This window comes from Oncorhynchus clarkii, chromosome 31 (assembly GCF_045791955.1).
Source record: "Oncorhynchus clarkii lewisi isolate Uvic-CL-2024 chromosome 31, UVic_Ocla_1.0, whole genome shotgun sequence".
NCBI lineage: Eukaryota > Metazoa > Chordata > Actinopteri > Salmoniformes > Salmonidae > Oncorhynchus > Oncorhynchus clarkii.
This window is the reverse complement of record NC_092177.1, coordinates 35,046,085-35,071,986: the sequence shown is the minus strand read 5'-3', so window position 1 is coordinate 35,071,986 and position 25,902 is coordinate 35,046,085. Positions and strand designations below refer to the sequence as shown.

Genomic DNA, 25,902 nt, shown 5'->3' with positions numbered 1-25,902 from the left:
AATTAAAGAGCAGCAGTAAAATAACAATAGCAAGACTATATACAGGGGGGTACCGGTGAAGAGTCAATGTGCCGGGCACCAGTTGAGGTAATATGTACAGGTAGAATTTATTAAAGTGACTATGCATAGATGATAACAACAGAGAGCAGCAGCGGTGTAAAAGAGGAGGGGGGGGGGGGCAATGCAAATAGTCTGGGTAGCCATTTGATTAGGTGTTCAGGAGTCTTATGGCTTGGGGGTAGAAGTTGTATAGAAGCCACTTGGACCCAGACTTGGAGCTTCGGTACCGCTTGCCGTGCAGTAGCAGAGAGAACAGTATGACTAGGTTGGCTGGAGTCTTTGACAATTTTTAGGGCCTTCCTCTGACTGCCTGGTATAGAGGTCCTGGGTGGCAGGAAGCTTGGCCACAATGATGTACTGGACCATTCGCACTACCCTCTGTAGTGCCTTGCGGTCAGAGGCTGAGCAGATGCCATACCAGGCAGTGATGCAACCAGTCAGGATGCTCTTGATGGTGCAGCTGTAGAACCCTTTAAGGATCGGAGGAGGACCCATGCTAAATCTATTCAGTCTCCTGAGAGGGAATAGGTTTTGTCGTGCCCTCTTCACGACTGTCTTGGCTTGCTTGGACCATGTTAGTTTGTTGGTGATGTGGACACCAAGGACACTTGAAGCTCTCAACCTGCTCCACTACAGCTCCGTCGATGAGAATGGGGGCGTGCTCGGTCCTCTTTTTCCCGTAGTCCACAATCATCTCCTTTGTCTTGATCACGTTGAGGGAGAGGTTGTTGTCCTGGCACCACATGGCCAGGTCTCTGACCTCCTCCCTATAGGCTGTCTCATTGTTGTCGTTGATCAGGCCTACCACTGTTGTGTCTTAGGCAAATGTAATGATGGTGTTGGAGTCGTGCCTGGCTGTGCAGTCATGAGTGAACAGGGAGTACAGGAGGGGACTGAGCACGCAACCCTGAGGGGCCCCTGTGTTGAGGATCAGCACGGTGGATGTGTTGTTACCTACCCTTACCACCTGGGGGTGGCCTGTCAGGAAGTCCCGGATCCAGTTGCAGAGGGAGGTGTTTAGTCCCAGGGTCCTTAGCTTATTGATGAGCTTTGAGGGCACTATGGTGTTGAATGCTGAGCTGTAGTCAATGAATAGCATTCTCACATAGGTGTTCCTTTTGTCCAGGTGGGAAAGGGCAGTGTGGAGAGCAATAGCGATTGCATCATCTGTGGATCTGTTGGGGCGGTATTCAAATTGGAGTGGGTCTACGGTTTCTGGGATAATGGTGTTGATGTGAGCCATGACCAGCCTTTCAAAGCACTTAATGGCTACAGACGTGAGAGCTACGGGTCGGTGGTCATTTAGGCAGGTTACCTTAGTGTTCTTGGGAACAGGGGCTATGGTTGTCTGCTTGAAACATGTTGGTATTACAGACTCGGACAGGGAGAGTTTGAAAATGTCAGTAAAGACACTTGACAGTTGGTCAGCGCATGGTCGCAGTACATATCCTGGTAATACATCTGTCCCTGCGGCCTTGTGAATGTTGACCTGTTTGAAGGTCTTACTCACATCAGTTGCTGTTACGGTTTTCTTCGGGTGAAAGAAAGTCGGACCAAAATGCAGCTTGGTATTCTTGATACATGTTTAATAAAATATAAACATGAACAAATACAAAACAATAAACGTAACACGAAAACCTAACAGCCTATACTGGTGCAAAACAAACACAGAGACAGGAACAATCACCCACGAAACACTCAAAGAATATGGCTGCCTAAATATGGTTCCCAATCAGAGACAACGATAAACACCTGCCTCTGATTGAGAACCACTCCAGACAGCCATAGACTTTGCTAGCGAACCCCACTAAACCACAATCCCAATACCTACGAAAACCCCAAGACAAAACACACCACATAAATAAACCCATGTCACACCCTGGCCTGACCAAAAGAATAAAGAAAACACAAAATATAAAGACCAGGGCGTGACAGTTGCGGAGAGCGTGATCACACAGTCTTCCGGAACAGCTGGTGTTCTCATGCATGTTTCAGTGTTATTTGCCCCGAAGCGAGCATAGAAGTAGTTTAGCTCGACTGGTATGCTTGTCACTGGGCATCTCTCGGCTGTGCTTCCCTTTGTAGTCTGTAATGGTAAGAAGCTCTGCCACATCCGATGAGCGTCAGAGCCGGTGTAGTACGATTCAATCTTAGTCCTGTATTGACACTTTGCCTGTTTGATGGTTCGTCGGGGGCATAGCGGGACTTCTTATAAGCTTCCGGGTTAGAGTCCCACTCCTTGAAAGTGGCAGCTCTAGCCTTTAGCTCAGTGTGGATGTTGTCTGTAATCCATGGTTTCTGGTTGGGGTATGCACGTACGGTCACTGTGGGGACAACGTCATCAATGCACTTATTGATGAAGTCAATGACTGATGTGGTGTACTCCTCAATGCCATCGGAGGAATCCCGGAACATTTTCGAGTCTGTGCTAGCAAAACACTCCTGTAGCTTAGCATCTGCTTCATCTGACCACTTTTTTGTTGATCGAGTCACTGGTGCTTCCTGCCTTAACTTTTGCTTGTTAGCAGTAATCCGGAGGAAAAAATTATAGTCAGATTTGAAGGGCGAGGGAGAGCTTTGTATGTATGTGTCTCTGTGTGTGGAGTAAAGGTGGAATTTTTTCCCCCTCTTGTTGCACATTTAGCATGCTGCTAGGACTTTTTGTAAAACGGATTTAAATTTCGCTGCATTAAAGTCCCCGGCTACTAGGAGCAGCGCCACTGGGTGAGCATTTTCTTGTTTGCTCATGGCGGAATACAGCTCATTCAATGCGGTCTAAGTGCCAGCCTCAGTCTGTGGTTGTATGTAAACAGCTAAAACTCTCTCGGTAGATTGTGTGGTCTACAGCTTATCATGACATACTCTACCTCAGGCGAGCAATAGCTTGAGACTTCCTTAGATATTGTGCACCAGCTGTTATTTACAAAAATACATAGTCCGCTGCCCCTTGTCTTAACAGATGCCGCTGTTCTATCCTGCCGGTACAGTGTATAACCAGCCAGCTGTATGTTGATAATGTCATCGTTCAGCCACGACTCCGTGAAGCATAAGATATAACAGTTTTGAATGTCCCGTTGGAAGTTTAGTCTTCCATGTAGGTCATCCATTTTATTTTCCAAAGATCGCACGTTTGCTAGCAGAATGGAAGGAAGTGGGGGTCGCCTACGAATTCTCAGAAGGCAGCCCGCCCTTTGGCGCTTGTTCCCGCGAAAACAGTATATCATTCACACTGGGCTTGTCAGACTCGTTAAAGGAAAAAAAGGATTCTGCTAGTCTGTGATGAGTAATCGTAGTGCTGATGTCCAGAAGTTATTTTTGGTCATAAGAGACGGTAGCGGCAACATTATGTACAAAATAAGTTAAAAAATAAGTTGCAAAAAAAACAAAAAAACCCACAATTGGTTGGGGACACGTAAAACGTCAACCTTCTTCTCCAGCATAAGGGTTCACGTTGTATTGACATTTCTATGCATATATTTTGTGGTGTGCAGCAGGTCAGCCACCAGGGGGAGACTCGTCGAGGCCTGGTGACAGACGGAGTATACATCACCAGGTGTTGGCTCCATCTGCTGGACGTGCCAGGCCTCGACGGGCTCTCCGGCCAGGACTAATTGGGTCTGATTGGGAGTTGGTGAGTAATCAAGGGCTGATTGCTCACCAGCTGTACAAGTCCCATAAAGCTGCCAGAAGGGCAGCACACAGGGGAGAGAGTGGGGGAAGAAAGGACTCCTGTATAGTTGGGGACGGTTGCAGAGGTAACAGGAGTGAGTTCAGTTTTTGATCCCCACAGGATACTGCAAGACCCAGAGCCCTGAAGATGGTATCCCAGAGAGGGTCTCTTGGGGGAGACCTGTTATTTTCTTTTGAACCATTATTTTAATAAACACCTTTGAAACTGAGCTAATCCTACTCTGTCCTTGTCTGACCCAACTCCCTGGTCTGCCGCAATATATATATATATATATATAACAGTAGGGTATTCAAAATGTATATGTGGACCCTGAGCCACTCTGGGGACATTCCCTGTGACTCCTCACAGTAGCCTACCGGATGTTGTAAGCCATGTTGGTACATGTTCCCCTGAGGAGGCCCTTTCATGGTTGGTCTTTCTGACTTTATAATATATGTGTTCAAACATCGCATCTACTTACAACATCCGGTAGGCTACTATGAGGATTGTGAATCACAATGAATGTCCCCAGAGTGGCTCAGGGCCCACATGTTAGTGTGTTCAGTGTCTCCTCCCGTCTCTACTGTTTCAATGAGTGCGTACAGGATGCATTGAGGACAACAAAGATTGAGAAATATTCCAGTAAGCACTCAGGTGGTAGAGAATGATTCATAGTAAAAAACAATGGGTCATTGAGAATTGAAACTGAGAAAAAAGTGAACGGGGGAAATGACACACTCCCAACACATGCTCTCACACACACACATATCCCACACAGAGCTCACACCATATTCAGTCAAATTGAGGATGGACACAGACTTACCATCGGTCAGTGTATAGGTTAAAAGGTTAGATAGAGATGAAAGAATCTACAAAAACAAGCTGCTATGCCACCTATGAAATGCTAGATGCATATCAGTCCCTCAAATGTATTGAAACATGACCAGTGCATGTCCAAGAGGCAGAACCAGTTTAACATTATTCTAGTCCCAGATCTGTTTGGGCTGTCTTGCAAACCACTTTGGCCTTCATCATGCCAAACATTGATTGGACAAACATATCTGAGACAAGGCTAGTTTTAGGCTGCAGTTGAAGTCGGAAGTTTACATACACTTAAATTGGAGCCATGAAAACTCGTTTTTCAACCACACCACAAATTTCTTGTTAACAAACTATTGTTTTGGCAAGTCGGTTAGGGCATCTACTTTGTGCATGACACAAGTAATTTTTTTACAATTGTTTACAGACAGATTATTTAACTGAAAACTCACTGTGTTACAATTCCAGTAGGTCAGAAGTTGACATACATTAAGTTGACTGTGCCTTTAAACAGCTTGGAACATTCCAGAAAATGATGTCATGGCTATAGAAGCTTCTGATAGGCTAATTGACATAATTTGAGTCAATTGGAGGTGTACCTGTGGATGTATATCAAGGCCTACCTTCAAACTCAGTGCCTCTTTGCTTGACATCATGGGAAAAAAAGAAAAGAAATCGGCCAAGACCTCAGAAAAAACCTTGTAGACCTCCACATGTCTGGTTCATCCCTGGGAGCAAATTTCAAATGCCTGAAGGTACCACATTCATCTGTACAAACAATAGTACGCAAGTATAAACACCATGGGACCACGCAGCCGTCATACCGCTCAGGAAGGAGATGCGTTCTGTCTCCTAGAGATGAACGTACTTTACTGCGAAAAGTGCAGATCAATCACAGAACAACAGCAAAGGACCTTGTGAAGATTCTGGAGGAAACGGGTACAAAAATATCTATAGCCACGGTAAAAACGAGTCCTATATCGACATAACCTGAAAGGCTGCTCAGCAAGGAAGAAGCCACTGCTCCAAAAACGCCCCAAAAAAGCCAGACTACGGTTTGCATCTGCAAAGACGTACTTTTTTGAGAAATGTCCTCTGGTCTGATGAAACAAAAATAGAACTGTTTGGCCATAACGACCATTGTTACGTTTGGAGGAAAAAGGGGGAGGCTTGCAATCTGAAGACACCATCCCAACTGTGAAGCACGGGGGTGGCAGCATCATGTTGTGGGGGTGCTTTGCTGCAGGAGGGACTGGTGCACTTCACAAAATAGATGGCATCATGAGGTAGGGAAATTATGGGGATATATTGAAGCAACATCTCAAGACATCAGTCAGGAAGTTACAGTAAAGCTTGGTCGCAAATGGGTCTTCCAAATGGACAATGACCCCAAGCATACTTCCAAAGTTGTGACAAAATAGCTTAAGGACAACAAAATCAAGGTATTGGAGTGGCCATCACAAAGCCCTGACCTCAATCCCATGGAACATTTATGGGCAGAAATGAAAATGCGTGTGCAAGCAAGGAGGCCTACAAACCTGACTCTGTTACACCAGCTCTGTCAGGAGGAATGGGCCAAATTTACCCAACTTATTGTGGGAAGCTTGTGGAAGGCTACCTGAAACGTTTGACCCAAGTTAAACAATTTAAAGGCAATTCTATCAAATACTAATTGAGTGTGTGTAAACTTCTGACCCACTGGGAATGTGATGAAAGAAATAAAAGCTGAAATAAATAATTCTCTCTACTATGATTCTGACATTTCGCATTCTTAAAATGAAGTGGTGATCTTAACTGATCTAGACAGGGAATTTTTACTAGGATTAAATGTTTAAATGTGTTTAGCTAAGGTGTATGTAAACTTACGACTTCAACTGTATATGCCACACATTTCACTAGATAATAACATATTGAGCCACCAGGGGGAGCTTCTTAATCATCCCTCAAGTCAATTCCTTTCTTTCCCTCCTTACACACGCATGCACACACACAGACACGCACACACACATGCACACAAGAGAGAGTACTGTAACAGCCCCACAGCCTGGGGGTTTGGCCAATGCAACAATATTTATGTTCCCACAACACCCTCCTGTCACATATTGGACAGTTTCATTAGCTCCCCGCTGAGACAGGAGGTGGGAGGGGACGCACTGGGGCGTTGCGTGAATCAGTGTGGCTGTGAAATAACACGCACTAGCTTCTACAGCTGCTAGGATATGAGTAGAACCCAGTGACTCAGCGATCATGTGTTTGTCTTTGTAAGAAAGTCAGCAGGCAAAGCAAATAGGCTCATAGATGCAACAGATGCAGATACACATATGTGGGGTAGCATGCAAAACAGTGCCAAAAGGTGGGTGCTCATTTATCTTTTCATCAACACACGAAAGGGCAAAAACGCATTGGAAAACAGTAAATGCACTGAAGCATACCAATTCGCCTTCTTCGCTGCCTAAGCAAGTTCTGTCTGACTCTGGCATCATAACTGAGAAGAACGGGATAAGTGATTATTTTAATCGTGATTTTATCTCGGCAGGCTTTTTATTTGAGTGTAACGGTGGTTTAAATTGACTCTGGTCAGTCAATCGGCTGTTCTTACCTCTGTCAGCCTTTTTTGTTTGTTATCATTTCAACAATTTACTACCTATGACGTGCTAGATGCCTTGCTTAAGATAGATGAGAAAAAAAATCGCCAGGGTGATATGCTTAATACATTTTTGCTGCAGCTCTCTGCCCCCTTCATTCCTCTGGACAGGTTTCATTTAAGCTTTCACTTGGATCTAGATTCATTCTAATCGCCCTTCTGGAAGGCAGACCTTTGAAATCCAGACTTGGGCAAGTCAGACTATTTTAAACCATGTCTGAGAAATGCCATTTCAGTTAGTCCAGTTAAAAAGTGCAATTTAGTCGAGGATTAGGCATCTTCTGTGTCAGTAAAACTGCCCCAATTTCTATCTACAGTGTTAAATCAGGTAACCTGCACTTGCACTTGATGTGTATGCTTTTGCCCCCACCGTTGACTATTCTCTATCTGAACTACATTCTGCCTTCAGTGTATTACAGAAAATCTTTATTGACCTGAAATTAGTACTGAATGATGGTAAAACTAAGTATATGTTGTTCTCTAGAGCGCATCAAAATAAGTCTGAAAACCATATTGATGCGTTAGTTAATGAGCTGAGTATAAAAAGGGGCTTCTTCTATAGAAATGGATCCTGCCTCTCGCTAAACAATAGAAAACAGATTCTTCAGTAGACGCTCCTATCTATATACACGTAGCTGCCACTTCATTAAAGTCGTTAGATGCAGTTCATCATAGGACACTGTGCTTTGATTACAGGTGTGCTATTACAGGTATGCCATTCAGTTTTAGTACTCATCCCTGCATTCTTAACCAGAAAGTTGGTTGGCCCTCTTTTGATGTCGTGTAGGTTTACATTGCTATGTTTTCATGTAGAAAACCCTTTTACAAAAACTCCCGCTGTACCTAACGTCTTTACTAAACTTTAGACGTATGAGTTACCACACCCAGTCTCAGGAATGGCCAACTTTAGAAATTCCTTTGGTATCAGTTAGGTAAATCAGCTTTTAGTTTTCTTGCACCTTATTTGTGGAACAATCTTCAAAATGTTCTTAAAATGTTATGTTTTGGTGCCTCTAGGGCAATTCAGAAAGCTGATTGAGGACCTTATTACTGTTTTGTTTTTTCTGAGTTTTTCTAGTGTGGCTAGCCGCTGGATAGCCACTGAATTTACTGTTAGCATGCAGCCAAGTTACTAGCTAACCATTAACTAGCGCTCTCAAATCGTATCCTGAGGTTGACATAACATGGCTAACTTAGCTAGCTAACATACATCCCTAGCTGTGTCCTCAGAGCATGTGCAGACCAGGTGGCTGGAGTGTTGACAGACATATTCAACCCCCCCTTATCCCAGTCTGTTGTCCCCACTTGCTTCAAGATGTCCACCATTGTTCCTGTACCCAAGAAAGCGAAGGTAATTGAACTGAATGACTATCGCCCTGTAACACTCACTTCTGTCAACATGAAGTGCATTGAGAGGCTAATTAAGGATCATATCATCTCCACCTTACCCTAGACCCACTACAATTTGCATACAGCCCCAACAGATCCACAGATGACACAATCTCCACTGCTCCACTGCCCTATCCAATCAGGACAAGAGGAATACCCATGCAAGAATGCTGTACCCCCTCCTCGGCTCCCGAGTGACGCAGCTGTCTAAGGCACTGCATGTCAGTGCTAGAAGCGTCAGTACACACCCTGGTTCGATTCCAGGCTGAATCACAACTAGCCGTGATTGGGAGTCCCATAGGGCGGCACACAATTGGCCGGTTAGGGTTTGGCTGGTGTAGGCCGTCATTGTAAATAAGAATTTGTTCTTAGCTGACTTGCCTAGTTAAAGAAAGAAAAAAAGAAAAAAAAAGGAATGCTCTTCATCGACTACAGCTCAGTCCTCAACACCATAGTACCCTCCAAGCTCAATTCTAAGCTAGGGACGCTGGGTCTGAAATCCGCGCTCTGCAACTGGGTCCTGGACTTCCTGGCGGGACTTCCTGCTGATCCTCAACACAGGGGGCCGACAAGGGTGCCACGCACGAACTCAATCATCAAGTTTGCAGAGGGCACAACAGTAGTAGGTCTGATTACCAACTACGACGACACAGCCTACAGGGAGGGGGAGAGGGCCCTGGCGAAGTGGGGCCAGGAAAATAACCTCTCCCTCAATGTCAACCAAACAGAGCTGATTGTGGACTTCAGGAGACAGCAGAGGGATCATGCTCCTCATCCACAACGACAACGGGGCCGCAGTGGACATCACTAACAACCTGAAATGGTCCATTCACACAGAGAGTATGGTGAAGAAGGAGCAACAGTGCCTCTAAAACTTCCATTCGAGCTTCATCACCACCTGGTACGGCAACTACAGGGCTGTTCAACCCCTACCATCTAGAAGGCTGAGACAATACAGGTGCATCAAAGCTGTGACGAGAGACTGATAAACAGCTTCTATCTCCAGACAATTAGATTGATAAACAGCTTCTATCTCAAGACCATCAGACTGACAAACAGCTTCTATCTCCAGACCATCAGACTGATAAACAGCTTCTATCTCCAGACCATCAGACTGATAAACAGCTTCTATCTCCAGACCATCAGACTGATAAACAGCTTCTATCTCCAGACCATCAGACTGATAAACAGCTTCTATCTCCAGACCATCAGACTGATAAACAGCTTCTATCTCCAGACCATCAGACTGATAAACAGCTTCTATCGCCAGACCATCAGACTGTTAAAGAGTCACCACTAGACGACCTCCGCCCAGTAACCTGTCCTGAAGTTTAGTTACTGTTACTAGCCGGCTACAACCCGGTACTCAACCCTGCACCTTAGAGATTGCTGTACATTGTCATTGAAAATTGGTCACTTTAATAATGTTTACATAATGTTTTACCCACTTCATATGTATAGTACAGTGCCTTGCGAAAGTATTCGGCCCCCTTGAACTTTGCGACCTTTTGCCACATTTCAGGCTTCAAACATAAAGATATAAAACTGTATTTTTTTGTGAAGAATCAACAACAAGTGGGACACAATCATGAAGTGGAACGACATTTATTGGATATTTCAAACTTTTTTAACAATTCAAAAACTGAAAAGTTGGGCGTGCAAAATTATTCAGCCCCCTTAAGTTAATACTTTGTAGCGCCACCTTTTGCTGCGATTACAGCTGTAAGTCGCTTGGGGTATGTCTCTATCAGTTTTGCACATCGAGAGACTGAAATTTTTTCCCATTCCTCCTTGCAAAACAGCTCGAGCTCAGTGAGGTTGGATGGAGAGCATTTGTGAACAGCAGTTTTCAGTTCTTTCCACAGATTCTCGATTGGATTCAGGTCTGGACTTTGACTTGGCCATTCTAACACCTGGATATGTTTATTTTTGAACCATTCCATTGTAGATTTTGCTTTATGTTTTGGATCATTGTCTTGTTGGAAGACAAATCTCCGTCCCAGTCTCAGGTCTTTTGCAGACTCCATCAGGTTTTCTTCCAGAATGGTCCTGTATTTGGCTCCATCCATCTTCCCATCAATTTTAACCATCTTCCCTGTCCCTGCTGAAGAAAAGCAGGCCCAAACCATGATGCTGCCACCACCATGTTTGACAGTGGGGATGGTGTGTTCAGCTGTGTTGCTTTTACGCCAAACATAACGTTTTGCATTGTTGCCAAAATGTTCAATTTTGGTTTCATCTGACCAGAGCACCTTCTTCCACATGTTTGGTGTGTCTCCCAGGTGGCTTGTGGCAAACTTTAAACAACACTTTTTATGGATATCTTTAAGAAATGGCTTTCTTCTTGCCACTCTTCCATAAAGGTCAGATTTGTGCAATATACGACCGATTGTTGTCCTATGGACAGAGTCTCCCACCTCAGCTGTAGATCTCTGCAGTTCATCCAGAGTGATCATGGGCCTCTTGGCTGCATCTCTGATCAGTCTTCTCCTTGTATGAGCTGAAAGTATAGAGGGACGGCCAGGTCTTGGTAGATTTGCAGTGGTCTGATACTCCTTCCATTTCAATATTATCGCTTGCACAGTGCTCCTTGGGATGCTTAAAGCTTGGGAAATCTTTTTGTATCCAAATCCGGCTTTAAACTTCTTCTCAACAGTATCTCGGACCTGCCTGGTGTGTTCCTTGTTCTTCATGATGCTCTCTGCGCTTTTGACGGACCTCTGAGACTATCACAGTGCAGGTGCATTTATACGGAGACTTGATTACACACAGGTGGATTGTATTTATCATCATTAGTCATTTAGGTCAACATTGGATCATTCAGAGATCCTCACTGAACTTCTGGAGAGAGTTTGCTGCACTGAAAGTAAAGGGGCTGAATAATTTTGCACCCCCAATTTTTCAGTTTTTGATTTGTTAAAAAATAAATGTCGTTCCACTTCATGATTGTGTCCCACTTGTTGTTGATTCTTCACAAAAAAATACAGTTTTATATCTTTATGTTTGAAGCCTGAAATGTGGCAAAAGGTCGCAAAGTTCAAGGGGGCCGAATACTTTCGCAAGGCACTGTATATAAAACAACGCAAGATTCAAGACTTTGTGCTTTTCAGCTAAAATTATTATATAGAATTCTTGCCACCAACAAAATGTTGAATATTTGGGGCATAAAATCATCGAAGCTCTGCAGATTTTGTTGTGAGGATACAGAATCAATAGATAATTTATTTGGTATTGCCCTCAGTTAGCCTGTTTCTGGTCTCAGGTTCAGGAATGGCTGAAAATGCATAGCATTGATCTAAAATTGACCCCAGAAATAGTACTGTCAGGAGATCTGGAGAGACAGGGTCAGTCAATTACTAATATACTAATACTCTTAGTAAAAGTATTTATCTTCAACACGCAATCTGTAGATTCTTTTCGATTAGATAGATATGTGTTGCGTAGAAACACGCAGTGGGTGGCCAGCAGAGATAGATGGGATGGGCTGAGGGAAGTTGAGGGTTGGTATGTGGAATTGGAGACAAGTGGGAGTGGAGTTGCTGTGTGAGAGAGAGAATGATGGTCAAAAGATAAAGGGAAAAAAAGTCTAAATAAAACATCATAAAAGTACATTTGAATGACACTAAGTGGCAGTATTTTTACAACTAATGCTGGTTTGCCTGAGGCTGATGCCGTGCAGGTGTTTGTACACATGCATATACACACACTCTCATTCAAATAAACACATACAAGAACACACACACACACACACATGTAATAGTGCCAGACATGAACACAAACATATACAGTTGGTATTGTTGTTATGATTTCAGTTGTCCTTGATGTCCCTTGTTGTAAATGTATTATAAAAAATAAAAAAATTGCATTGTTGTTTGCTGTTTTCTTCTGTCGTTTCCTTTTTTCTCTTTAGTTCATTCTCTTGGTTGTTGGTGCATTGGGGGGTTCTTGGGGTGGGGAATGGAATTAATTGTATTTTTCATTTCTTCCGGGGGGGACTGTGGGAGGGGTCTCGAATGGTTGAGGGACAGCTATTGGGGAACTGTGGGGGGATCTTGGAGGGTTCGGGTTTCACAAGGTTGTGATCATGAAAAAGGAAACTATGACATATTTTATATCACTATCATGCACAAGCACCTTCACACAGAAGGATGGCTCTGTTGCGGAAAGACTGACACGTTTGATAGTGTCTTGATGCTGTATTGTTTGTCCTTCATGTTTTAATACTTTAATGTTATTTGTATTTTTTGCAATACATAATTTAAAAAATATTGAAAACCACCCTCACAACATGATGCTGCCAGCCCCATGCTTCACGGTTGGGATGGTGTTCTTCGGCTTGCAAGCCTCCCCCTTTTTCCTCCAAACATAACGATGGTCATTATTGCCAAACAGTTATTTTTTTTGTTTCATCAGACCAGAGGACATTTCTAAAAAAGTACGATCTTTGTCCCCATGTGCAGTTGCAAACTGTAGTCTGGCTTTTTAATGGCGGTTTTGGAGCAATGGCTTCTTCCATGCTGAGCGGCCTTTCAGGTTATGTCGATATAGGACTCGTTTTACTGTGGATATAAATACTTTTGTACCTGTTTCCTCCAGCATCTTCACAAGGTCCTTTGCTGTTGTTCTGTGATTGATTTGCACTTCTCGCACTAAAGTACATTCATCTCTAGGAGACAGAATGCGTCTCCTTCCAGAGCGGTATGACGGCTGCGTGGTCCCATGGTGTTTATACTTGCGTACTATTGTTTGTACAGATGAACGTGGTACCTTCAGGCGTTTGGAAATTGCTCACAAGGATGAATCAGACTTGTGGAGGTCTACAATGTTTTTTCTGAGGTCTTGGCTGATTTTCTTTTGATTTTCCCATGATGTCAAGCAAAGAGGCCCTGAGTTTGAAGGTAGGCCTTGAAATACATCCACAGGTACACCTCCAATTGACTCAAATGATGTCAATTAGCCCATCAGAAACTTCCAAAGCCATGACATCATTTTCTGGAATTTTCCAAGCTGTTTAAAGGCACAGTCAACGTAGTGTATGTAAACTTCTGACCCACTGGAATTGTGATGCAGTGAATTATAAGTGAAATAATCTGTCTGTAAACAATTGTTGGAAAAAGTACTTGTGTCATGCACAAACTAGATGTCCTAACCGACTTGCCAAAACTATAGTTTGTTAACAAGATATTTGTGGAGTGGTTAAAAAACGAGTTTTAATGACTCCAACCTAAGTGTATGTAAACTTCCGACTTCACCTGTGTGTGTGTATACATACACACACACACACACACACACACACACACACACACACACACACACACACACACACACACACACACACACACACACACACACAGTGCCTTCGGAAAGTATTCAGAACCCTGCATTCAACCGAAATGTGTCTTCTGAATTTAACCCAAACCAATCAATTTCTATATATTGAACGCTGTAATACAGTATGCGATTTCCCAAGCTCAGGGGTAACACATAAGAAAGGCTGATTTACATGGAGTACTTGTAAAACCCAGGTTAATGAAAGTAATGGAAATGTGCTGTGCAATTGAGAAGTTCTAGAGCAGGGGTTCTCCAACCTTTTCACTCAGGCCCCCTTTACAGCATTGGGGAACATCCCCACCCCCGTTACGGGTGAGCACGCACCACTCATTTCTGTAGGCACAAGCACTGTTCATGACACACAATTTTCACACCCTTATTATTGGCAGAGAGAACATTTTACAGGTTTAAAGCTAATTTTCTTGCAGTTCGGTACATTTTGCCATGTCTAATGTGTATTCATTCAAAATCTATGGGCTAAAAAACCTGCCTAAAAAAAACGTTACCTGGCATGGGCTTGTTGAACAGGACATTTCTGAGAAGTTATAAATAACTCTTTAAGGTATGCAATGACTGACAAGACAAGAGGAAAACTGATGATGCACTACCCAATTTGAAAATTGCACCTTGTGCATTCTATGACAACCTTCAAGGGTAAGATGGAAGCCCATTTGTTAACAAACAGAAGTGTGGGTGGAGTGCACCTTTAAGCCGGGAACCGTGTGCACCTTGCATGGAATTAGAGTGCCTTTAAGGCTACCTTACCTGATGTTAAGTAAATATCCTCTTGTTTGCTTGGTCTCCTATGGACTATACACTCTAGCACAGTGTTTCCCAAACTGTGGGGTGCACCCCCGGGGCCCCACAGTTTGGGAACCACTGTGCTGGAGTGTATAGTTCCGGGTTTAAAAAGGTGCACTCCTTTAATCTTTGACTCCACCCACAGCGGGGCCCTGCCATTTCTGTTTGTAAACAAATGGGCTGGTTTTGGCAAATGCAACTGCCACTTGATGGATAACAACAATGAAAGTACAACACACATTTAATAAATCATAGCCCTTAATTGTTATATAAGAGGCTAAAGACAGCCAAGTCCATTGCTCAGCAGCACGTAGTCACAAAATGAAAATGGAGACAAAGACACACAGACGAGACACATCACTCTTCACACACTTTCACATCTTCTCTGCCTCTCAAAATAAGTATTTTACAGAATGGAGGGATTTGTGTGCAATACGTACCGAAAACCGTTCGAGCCGGGACCGATTCTTTATTTATCCAGAAGGACACTTGGGAGAGGATTACTGTCATGATGCAGGGGATATACGTCTGAATCATGAAGTAGCCCATTTTCCGCTTCAAGTGGAAGTGCACTGTCATCACCACGTATTCACCTGGAGGATAGCCATAGATGTGACGGTTGGTTTGTTCCATAAAAAAAAACAGACTGACGTGAGACAGTGAGCACCAGCACAGAAAATGATGGACTCCTGCTAGTTTGTATTGTGTCTTCACTGTTCTCTGAGGGATACAGCGTCAAACAAAATCATGCATTTTTACTGACAGTAGCGTAAAAGTTAATCATGATAAAATAAAATAAAATATAACTAGACAAGTTATTTTGGACAAAGCTACTGTACAGAAAACATATATTTACTGTATCTTACCAATGGCCTACCATACCTGTGATTGACTTGACCTCCTCACTGCTGACAGTGTGGCCAATGAGATCATACTGCACTAGGCTGGATGATTCTGGGGGAACCTCCACTGAATACTGTGGTCCTTTGGTCCAGGTATAAATCATCTCTGTTTTAGGGTATGCATCTGGGGGGAGAGAAGGAAAATATATATATATATTAATACAAATTCAAAATTGTAGCTGTAGATGAAAAAAACATGAGAGAAAGAGAGAGAGAGAGAGAGAGAGAGAGAGAGAGAGAGAGAGAGAGAGAGAGAGAGAGAGAGAGAGAGAGAGAGAGAGAGAGAGAGAGAGAGAGAGAGAGAGAGAGAGAGAGAGAGAGAGAGAGAGAGAGAGAGAGAGAGAGAGAGAGAGAGAGAGAGAGAGAGAGAGAGAGAGAGAGAGAGAGAGAGAGAGAGAGAGAGAGAGAGAGAGAGAGAGAGAATAGGGCCTTTATTGTGACAGAGAGAGAGCGTCATTAAGTGGAAATGTTAAAATGGTAGTCATATGTGAGTATGACTACTGTGTGCAAGTGATATCCTCTCCTTAACTCTAAGCTTTGTGAACACGAGAAACGTTTCTATCTCCCTCATCTAGTCAGCTGATCACAATGCATTTGTACGACACAATGATGTGTGATGTGATGGTGTGCAGTCCAGTTACGCATGGTTCCCCCACTTTATCTGTACATCCCTCACTGGCTTAATACATACAGACGTTGAAGATGACCTGAAATAGCGCACTCTGGATTTTGAGAGACCTTTTACTCGTAATTTGATTGAAAATGAGTGGTACAGTAGCATGGTAATAAAGGGTGTGGGTGTCTACTGTGTGCTCAAAGGGTAGACTTCTGTGTGCTCAAAGGGTAGACTTATGTGTGCTCAATGAGTCTGCGTTCAAACAAACTGCCAGGTCTCACAAGCTCTTTGTTGCATGGAAAAGTTTTTGCATATCCAACGTTGCAAAAAAACGGTGCAAAAACGTTGAAATGTGACATGAGGGTTCATACAAGAGGGCTGAAAGAAAAAACAACAACACATGCTTGGGTTCATGTCGGGGTCTGTTGTTCCCGTTTGTCGCTTCCCACAGGGGACTCAAAGTCGGCATGACACCAACTGCGCAGGGAAAATGGGCCGGCTGGGGCGTCGTGGAGTGGACTGCTGCCGGGGGCGCCGACTCACACTAGCTCTGGAGAGATCCAGAATAGGTCTGAGCTAACCTGGGGTGGGAAGAGGGATTCTGACCTTTCCCGAGCTACAGGCCCCATCGGATGCAGCGTCTGCTTCCCTGACTCTGGGCCAGGATGGGAGGATGGGATTTGGGGAAGGTAGGGGGGGGGACTATGTTAAACCAAGAATAACTTAACTGAATGATAACTGAGGAATCTATTTTGTCCTCTGCCTCTACAAATGTCACAATTGCTGATAATAGATTGGGGGAGGGTTGGGAAGTGCATGGGAAACCATCCTCCGATCCTTTCTTTTGCTTTTCCCTCAGTAGATGCTATCTTTAAATCGCTACTGTTTTCTGATAAGACCGAACCCTCATTTGAAAACTTCTTCCATTGGAGATAAGTCACTGTTTTGCTGACCGTATAGTGCTGAATTTGAGTTTCTTTGTTCTGTTTTTGGTACAAAATGAATGTCATGTATTATTAGCGTCATTGTCAGAAAAAAGCAAATTACTTCTTACTTGAGGAATATGTATGAAATTCCAAAATATGACAAAACGGGAAGAATACCACAAGCTTGACACTGCATAGGGTAACGGTAATGGTAGTATTTTTCTCAAAACAAACTAGTAATTTTTTTGTTGTTGACAAACTGGGATATATTGAGTACCTCTACACATTTCAGACAGAAGATGTGGTATATTATCTGTAACAAATACAAGGAAGTGTTAATAGGACCACCTTAAAAACAGACCCTTATTTACCACTTTATTTGCTGGTATTCCCCTTTTAAACATATCACTGGGTAGCTGGTGGATTGGGGGGGGGTTTGGGGGTGTTGTTAAACCATGGGGGCTGTTTGCATTTAACATTATGGAGGTGATAAGCAACATATGAAGAAAAGTCCGCAAAAAGTTGGCGGGATGCTGAAGTTGGCGGAAAAACGTTGTGTGAAAGGTGTATAGGTGGGTTTAAATTTGTCATGTTTTTAAAAATCCCTACCCCTTTCAGATACACCAAAAAGCAGAGGAAAAGAAGCCGGCTGGTAAATTGGTGTGATCTGTGTATTCAAATATGCATTTTTATAAACATTGCAAACTAAATCAAACAGGACAAAGAACTGTTAGAGCATGTAAACACATAAACCGTGTCAGGTTTAATATCTGCTAAGAAACGATATAGTCGGATTTGCATTGGGGTTTATTTCAATGCATAGTGTTCCGAAGAATGCATAGCCTACAATTTATTAGTCTCATGAGAAGAATGAAGAACCGCTTTTTTTTAAGTAACTTCTCAAGTCACTTCTATTACAATAGACTTAAAGTATATCATATCATACTTACAGCTTCCAAACTTGAGAGGGCATGCATGTCCATCCATGGGGAAGTCCACAAGCTTCATGGGACACTCTGCACTGATAGTCAACCTATGGGGATACATACATCTAAACATATTGAAACTATTGGGAGTTGGAGAGAGTAGGGACCCCTCCAAACAGAAGACAAACATGTATCATATCCATAAAGTGGAGAACTACCTTTAGGATGGATACTGTAGGTAGGCTGAGTAGCACATGCTGACCAAACCAGCTCCATCATGCACATGTTGATTTTGTCTATCCCCACCAGATGCGTTCATGACACGCAGGTTAAAATACCATAACCAACTGTGAATCAACTATACTATTTTGGGTACAGGTCGAAACCCATTAAACATTCATGGACATTTAGCTAGCTTGTTGTTGCTAGCTAATTTGTCTTGGGAGATAAACACTGGGTTGTTATTTTTTACCTGAAATGCATATGTGACCCATTTCAAGAAGGTATGTCGAACGTCACTACTTCACAGGAGAGGCATTTGATTTTTTTTTTATCAAAATGCTTTTTGGGCAGAAATGCCTTCTGGAACATGTGAACTTTCATGTGTCTTAATAACAAACTTGTATGCCATCTACAAATACAAATGCAATTGTTAAATTACGAGCCTAGTTGGTTTATCCATGGAAAAGGGCAAGAAGCTTCCCGCTAGCCATGATTGGCTAAGATAATGGATGAGCTGGACATGCTGGCTCGCTAGCTAACGCTACCATTATGATCTGTGTAATAATATTATTTGCATCTCAGAAATCCATTTGCATTGCTAGTTATAGCCTAATTTTAGCTAGGTAGCTAACATTGCACCTAGTTGGTTAACTTTTGCAACCTGCAGATCCATACTCCAGCATTTCATGCATGGTGGCTAGATAATGACTGTCCGTTTGTACTGTACCTATGGGTTGGGATTATGGTTCATTGTTTAGCTAGCTAGCTAGACAATGAACCATAACCTGAACCCATAGGTACAGTACAAACGGATTGTCATAGCTAGCTACATGTCTAAACAAAAGACTCCACTTCGTAAGAGAATGATTACATCATCCATTAAGTTAGCCAGGTGTGTCTGGGGGGGATTATTTCATGAACATGTGTACATGTCTAGACAATAGTGACCCATCCACTTAGCTCGATGTGGCTGGGGGGTGGTTATAGCATTTCTTTCACATGACTTATAAATGTCTGGGTAAGCATCATCAAATAATGATAAAATATGTATACAATAGGTTTATCTAGATCCTTTCAAAGTCAGATTAGGATATAAACCAAAGACTAGATAAAGTGTATGTTTACCTGGTGTTTTTCCTTATTGTGTAAAGAGATGGGTGGGGCTAAGGCTTAAGGGGATGTGAACAATGTTGAATAGTTGTAGACAAAGAGCAGCTCTTCAGTGGGTGTACCAAAACATTCTAGGGCCATATTCTCAAAAGTGGGGTTACAAACTGATCAACCTTCAAAGCAGAATTACTTTCCCATTATTCCTCAACATCAGTGTTGAGGATTTTGTAGCATTTTGTAGCTCTGCATCTCTACTTTTATCCAAAGTAAAAAACACAATTTGTCAAATTTTTCTACATAAGACTGAATTGAGGCAGTGGGTCACATGTGTTCCTTTTTTTTGCTGGATCTTTCTAGAATTTTGAGTCACACAAAATCATATGTTCTCTACAATTTATCCACAGATAAAAGGGGAAACTTCGTTTTTAGTTTTTCTTTGATTAATTTATCCTTGTTCATTCTCATTCTGCTCCCCCTCCTCCTTCTGCTTCTCCTTCTTCTTCTGTGGATTTTATACAGCGTTTGGCAACCAACTTTAAGGTGCATTTCCGCAACCAACTGGACTGGAGTGTGGCTTAAACTCTCAATCACCCAGGTGGGTTAGTAGGTGTCTAAAAACCAATGAGTAGATGGGAGAGGCAGGACTTGCAGTGCATCAAGCATCTAAAATATAATATATTTTAGCACCTGGCTTCGCAGATGCCCGCGATCAGTTTGGATGTATGTGTACATTTATTTTGCAACGCTCACACACCCAATGCTGATTGTTTGGACAGGATGTTAGCATGTTGAAAAACTGGCATGCTGAGTAATGTATGCATCATAGTGTAAAGCATTTTGGTATATGTAGTACCTCATGGTGTAAAGAATCGTGCCGTTCTTCATGATGCGGAACAACCTGTTGGGGGCAGTCATGTTGTGTGCCACAGACTTCTTGCCATTCCTGAAGAAGGTGTCAGGAGTCCACACATTGGCGACCATCATGTTGTTGAGTCGGAGGATCTCAATAGGACCCTCATACCTCAGCCTCCTGTCAACCCATGTCTGTCTGAAGAACACGTCCATGGTGTACTCCTGAGGAAGCAGAAACCAAAATCTAAACAGTTAACGCTGTCTTTTTCTTCTTCTATGAAACGTTATGTGTATTGTCTACACGAATCAAACTTTTTTGGGGGGGCTATTCATCTGTTTCAAGTTGTTGATTCGGCACATACCATTTCAACATCAGAGACAGGCCCGAAACTTGTCACATAAATGTCTGTTTTCACCTCTGTCACCGGACCTATTGAGAGAAAAATTCTATCAGTTTCACAATATCTAGAATATCCTAAGCATATCACAGCATAGCCCCAAGCCACTGTGCTTCTGCATCTGCATTGGCTGCTCTTTGGGGTTTTAGGCTGGGTATCTGAAATGCACTTTGTGACAACTGCTGACTTAAAAAGGGCTTTATAAAATGAATGTGATTAATTGATTGATTTGAAGTGACCGTACAGTGCCTTGAACTTTTTTTCACATTTCGTTGCATTACAAAGTGGGATTAAAATAGATTTCATTTTATTTACACAAAATACTCCATGTCAAGGTATGTTAGTGTTTTATTTTTCATGAATCTTTCACAAACGTTACAATTGTTCTTGCACTTTGATATTACAGAGTATTTTGTGAAGATCGTTGACATAAAATGACAAATCCATTTTAGTCCCACTTTGTAACAATATAATGTGAAGAAATCCAAGGGGTCTGTATACTTTCTACAGGCACTCTAGTTCTGGTTTATTAGGCAACCCTTTATGAACCAATCCTCAATTGAATTTAAGTAGAACTTGTGTTATTCACATGTAGGTCTGTCATGGAATAATATGTCAAACATAAAACCTCAGTAACAGCATAACATTGGCCAAAGGTTGGGTTGATAGTGCTGTGGAGATGTGTGCCAAAACCCTACAGTATATGCAATAGCCTGCAACGTATGCTTACCTAATAACCCGCACCAGGTTCTAAACTTTTATATAATGGAGTGAACCTGAGATAAATAGGTTTAAATCATACATTTCTGGGAGTAAGCCGATCAGTATCTAACCTATGCACACTTGGTGAGTTTTGAAGTTTACGCGCACTAAGGTAGAATCTTTTTGAGGGTGGAGTTGAAGGATGTATCCTAAGGTAGGCTATTTTCAAACGCACCGTCAAGTCTATAATGAACGAAAAATAGGTTACTTTTCCGTTATTAATTCACATTCAAGCATACAGTCTTTAAACATGTGTGTGTCTGGTACTTGGTGCTCGTGGAGAATTTGACACAAGAAAACGACACTGCACTCTTTCTATTTAAATAGTGCAATAAGCGGCTTTCCCCACGGCGATTAGACGACATATCTAAACTCGCTTAAACATTTGAAGGTAGCCTACCGTTTTCAGTCGCACACAAGAATCAAAGCAGTGATTATAAGAAAGTGTTAATTCAGGTCATGGACGACTAGCTTTTGAAACAAGGAATGTCGTGTCACATCTGTGGGAGGCAGTAGTCGTGGCTCAGTGGAGGAACATGTTTAATTTGAAACAGTAGGCTACGGAAAAGCTCATGCCCTCTGGTTGAAAAATACAATGTGATTTTGATCTGTCAACCTCATAGCCTATTTAAACAACTCAAATCAATACATTTGATTTATAAAGTCCTTTTTACATCAGCAGATGTCACAAAGTGCAATACAGAAACCCAGCCTAAAACCCCAAACAGCAAGCAATGCAGAAGCTTGGTGGCTTGGAAAAACTCACTAGAAAGGCAGGAACCTAGGAAGAACCCTAGAGAGGAACCAGGCTCTGAGGCATTGGTACAATAGTGGAAATCATAGTCGCTCATCTCTTTGAGCCACTGTAGCACACAAACTAATTGGACAGCCGAAAACTGTCACCGTTTCAGGTATGTACCTACCCCCAAATCCAGGTCGCAGTCTGTTGTCATACCCGTCCAGGAGTCTGTCTAAAATGCGTGTGAAATTCTCGGGATATATTCTGTCATCCTTTTTTATCGTTCCAGAGATTCTCTTTACACTGAAAAACGACACAAATAATCAAAATGATTTGTTATCGTGAAATTACAGTAGCCTCTCCGATACCCAAGCTATGGATGACAAAATTAGCATTAGGGAGTCGATTTTATCACAATTACAGCACTTTCAGATTTCAGCACCTAGAGTCTTCAGGACCATGGGCAGTGGCACCAGCGCAGCGCCAATATTCCCCCCAGATCATGTATCCTCGGAACTCACCAAGCAATCAAGCAGAAAAAGTAGAAGAGAGTCGAAATGTAACTGGGGTACATCGCAGTTACCATCTCCTTCTTGGCAGAAACCATCTTTGCATGCCATACTTTAAGCCTCTTCACATCTCCATTCGCCAAATGTATTGTCCCAACATGGAAACATTAAAGGCAGAGAGACAGAGAGAGCGGAATGGCGCCAAAGCAACTCCAGCAGCATCTCCCGCTATCGCCAAGGGGGGAAAAAAGCCAGGGTCAGCTGAGCATCTGAACGCGTGCACCTTTCCTGCTGTCGCCCGATGACTAAACCAAAAACAATCTTCTCTCAGTTGTCGGCATCCACCCCAAGTCCAGTAGGTGTCCTCTGTTTCACACCACGGTTTGACTTGAGATATGAGAATAGACGTGAACTGTGCTGCGTTGAAACGCAAGGTTTTATGGAAAAATTGGGTTGTCCGTTTACCGCGCAATAAATCCAGTGGTGAGACCAACAGCGAGAGAATAAGGGCGCAACAACCAGCTTTCGATTGAAGATCTGGCTGCTTGTAGTTAGTTACTCCCCCACCCACCCCCCAGAGCTCACATCTGATGTTGTCAAAGCCATGATCACAATAGTGCTGTTACACTTTTTCGTTTAGAGTAGGCCATATGCTCAGCCATATTAGGCAAAATATTATTTGGCGAGAAAATGCCAAATACTCTGTTTTAGATTGTGAAATAAATTTGTGTTTGTCCATCACTTCACCTCGCCTAAAGTAATTGATGAGAAGTCCTGAGTCTGTATAAGACTGAACAATTTATTAATATACAGCCTAAATTCAAATTGGTCAGTCTTGTGGCAATACCAGTCAGGAATACACACACAGTAGTGCAGAGGAACTGGCCACAAGCCACATGCCACTTCACAGATTTCTCTGCACCGGAGAGAGGAACTTCAGAGTGCGTGTGTCATATCTTTACAGATAAGGAGGGCTTTGGCAAAAAAAGTGTTTGTGCCTGTCACAGTTTATAGTGAAACCCTAACTCCACACAACACATTATTTAAAGTTCTCCAGCACACATCCCCAACACAGACGACCAGGACAGGTAAGTATACTCAAAGGCAAGTTTTATTCCCAATTCATAGGTTAACGTACTGGACTCCCCCTTTCCTACCTCCCACAGCAGACTGCACTATTCCCCAGACTGTCAGCACAGCAGAGCCTCCCCTCAGGCCCGTCAAACGTTGCGAACTCACTGCCCGTGCTTCTACACCAGCCCCGCCACCCACTTATTCTATCAATCTGTTTCATCTCATTTCTTGACATGCCCGGGTCTGTGTGTGCCCCTCTGAGTCTACGCCCCTGAAGGTTTGGTGCGGGTGAAATGTTAAGGGACAAACCATGTCTGGTTTCCACGAACCTGGTTATGCCACTTGGCTTTTAAAGTGCAGCTGCTCTGCAACCAGACAGGACATTACTGTCCAGGCTTTTACACAGTACTGCCTCTAACAGAGGAGACGCCAATTAGGACTCGATGGTTGGGAGGCTGAACAACGTGTTGGCAACTCAGGAGGTTGTTTTGGAGCTAGAAATGTGCATAGAGAGAGCAGAGTGAACCTGATATGATTTTCTGTTCCAGGGGTCATCATCTAGATTCAACCGCTGGGCCGTTTTTTTCCTTGAGTGGATGGTCTGGGGGCCGAAACATAATTACAAATCATTTATTGATTACATATTTAATGTATGAAGCCCAAAACGGATATCATGTTTGACTCAAACGTAGTCATTTCAAACCTTACTTACATTTGTATACGATCACGTGTCCCTCTGTTATGTGTGGGAATACTTGGAACACATTCCCTGGTGTTTTTACAGTCTTTTATGTCCAACAATGGAAATGTAATAAAAAAAAAAATATTAATTAGATTTTCTCAGAAAACTTGAGGGGCCACCAATTGGGGAACCCTGCCCTATTCCCTATAGTGTTTTACTTTCGGCCAGTAGGACTAGGACTCTGATCAAAAGTAGTGCACACTACAAGGAAAAGTAGTGCACTATATTGGGAATAGGATGCAATTTGGCATGGAGACTTAGAATCATGTGGTAACAGAGCAGTTCCCTAACTTCTACACACAACCCTGCCGCTAACTATGGTCCACCAACCATACACTGAAGCATCGCTTCTTTCATTGTGGGGGATTGAGTAATGCGCATGCTCATTGTGGGGCTTTGATCCAACTACAACACTTTATATTGTTGTTAATCCATTCGGCACGTAGCCTAGTGGTGTGGCCAGTAACCGAAAGGTCACTGGTTCTAATTCCAGAGCTGACTTGGTGAAACATTTGTCAATGTGCCCTTGAGCAATGGCACTTAACCGTAATACGTAAGTCGCTCTGGTCTGCTAAAATATAAAAATATTAAAACGTGTATGTTTCACTTGAGGACTCTGGGCATGAACAGAATTAGACATATATGTATTAATATTCATAAATGTGTGCAATGGAATGTTGTAAAATGTCATATTGTGACAGGAGTGCTTTGGTTAAAATGCATGCAAGGTTTTTCTGCTATCTTGACCTTTCCTAGTATGTCCTGACCTGTCTTAGAGAGAACAACATGTATTGTACTGTGCATTTTCTAGCCAAAAAACAAGGGATGTTGTTTTAGCCTTGAGACAATAACTTGTGAGGTTAGGATGGTGATGACAGAAATCAACATGTTTTCGTCTATGTATACCTTGTGTGTGTTTGGTAGTCTGCGTCCCAGGACTCCTTGAAACATGTTCCCTTGCTCTGTAAGCTATATACCCTGCAGCAATAATGACTGCTATGATAACCTAGTTTCTCACCAATGTGTGTGTGTGTTCCTTCCATCCTGTGTGTGCATGTGTGTGTGTGTGTGATGTGCGTGCGAATACATGTGTGGTGTGTGGTGGTGTGTGGTTGTTTTTGAGCATGTGTGCAGGCGTGCGTGTAGGTGTGTGTGGCTATAAACCTGTGTGTACATCCATGCTAAAAAATATGCTTGCTTAAAACCTAAATGCCAGAGAGAAAATATATATATTTTTGTGTGCAAAGTGCAAACCCCAGACATTTTCCCCCGATTTATAGATTTACAGTCAATCTTCACATTTTTGGTGTTTAAACAGAAAATGAAGCAACACAAATGCCATTGTAGCTGTGTATTTTCTATGTCATTGTGTGTCATTTGTTTAGGTAATTGCATTGGGCACAAAGAACG

The 25,902-nt window shown here is 42.7% G+C and overlaps 1 protein-coding gene across 2 annotated transcripts in view; it reads right to left on the bottom strand.

The window, feature by feature from the left end:
* LOC139390502 (gamma-aminobutyric acid receptor subunit alpha-6-like) overlaps positions 1-25,503 on the bottom strand; it is a 31,298-nt gene extending 5,795 nt beyond the window's left edge. Inside the window, exons 1-7 of one of the 2 annotated variants that reach the window (XM_071137644.1) lie at positions 22,689-25,503; positions 22,352-22,470; positions 20,631-20,698; positions 20,270-20,490; positions 18,109-18,191; positions 15,597-15,740; positions 15,155-15,307 (exon numbers count right to left, since the gene is read on the bottom strand). In XM_071137644.1, coding sequence (XP_070993745.1) covers positions 15,155-15,307; positions 15,597-15,740; positions 18,109-18,191; positions 20,270-20,490; positions 20,631-20,698; positions 22,352-22,470; positions 22,689-22,774 — 874 coding nt within the window. In that variant the 5' untranslated portion in view covers positions 22,775-25,503. Of the gene's footprint in view, positions 1-15,154; positions 15,308-15,596; positions 15,741-18,108; positions 18,192-20,269; positions 20,491-20,630; positions 20,699-22,351; positions 22,471-22,609 lie in introns of both variants that reach the window. The other variant, XM_071137645.1, reaches the window with a different exon arrangement.
* Positions 25,504-25,902: the final 399 nt, after the last annotated feature.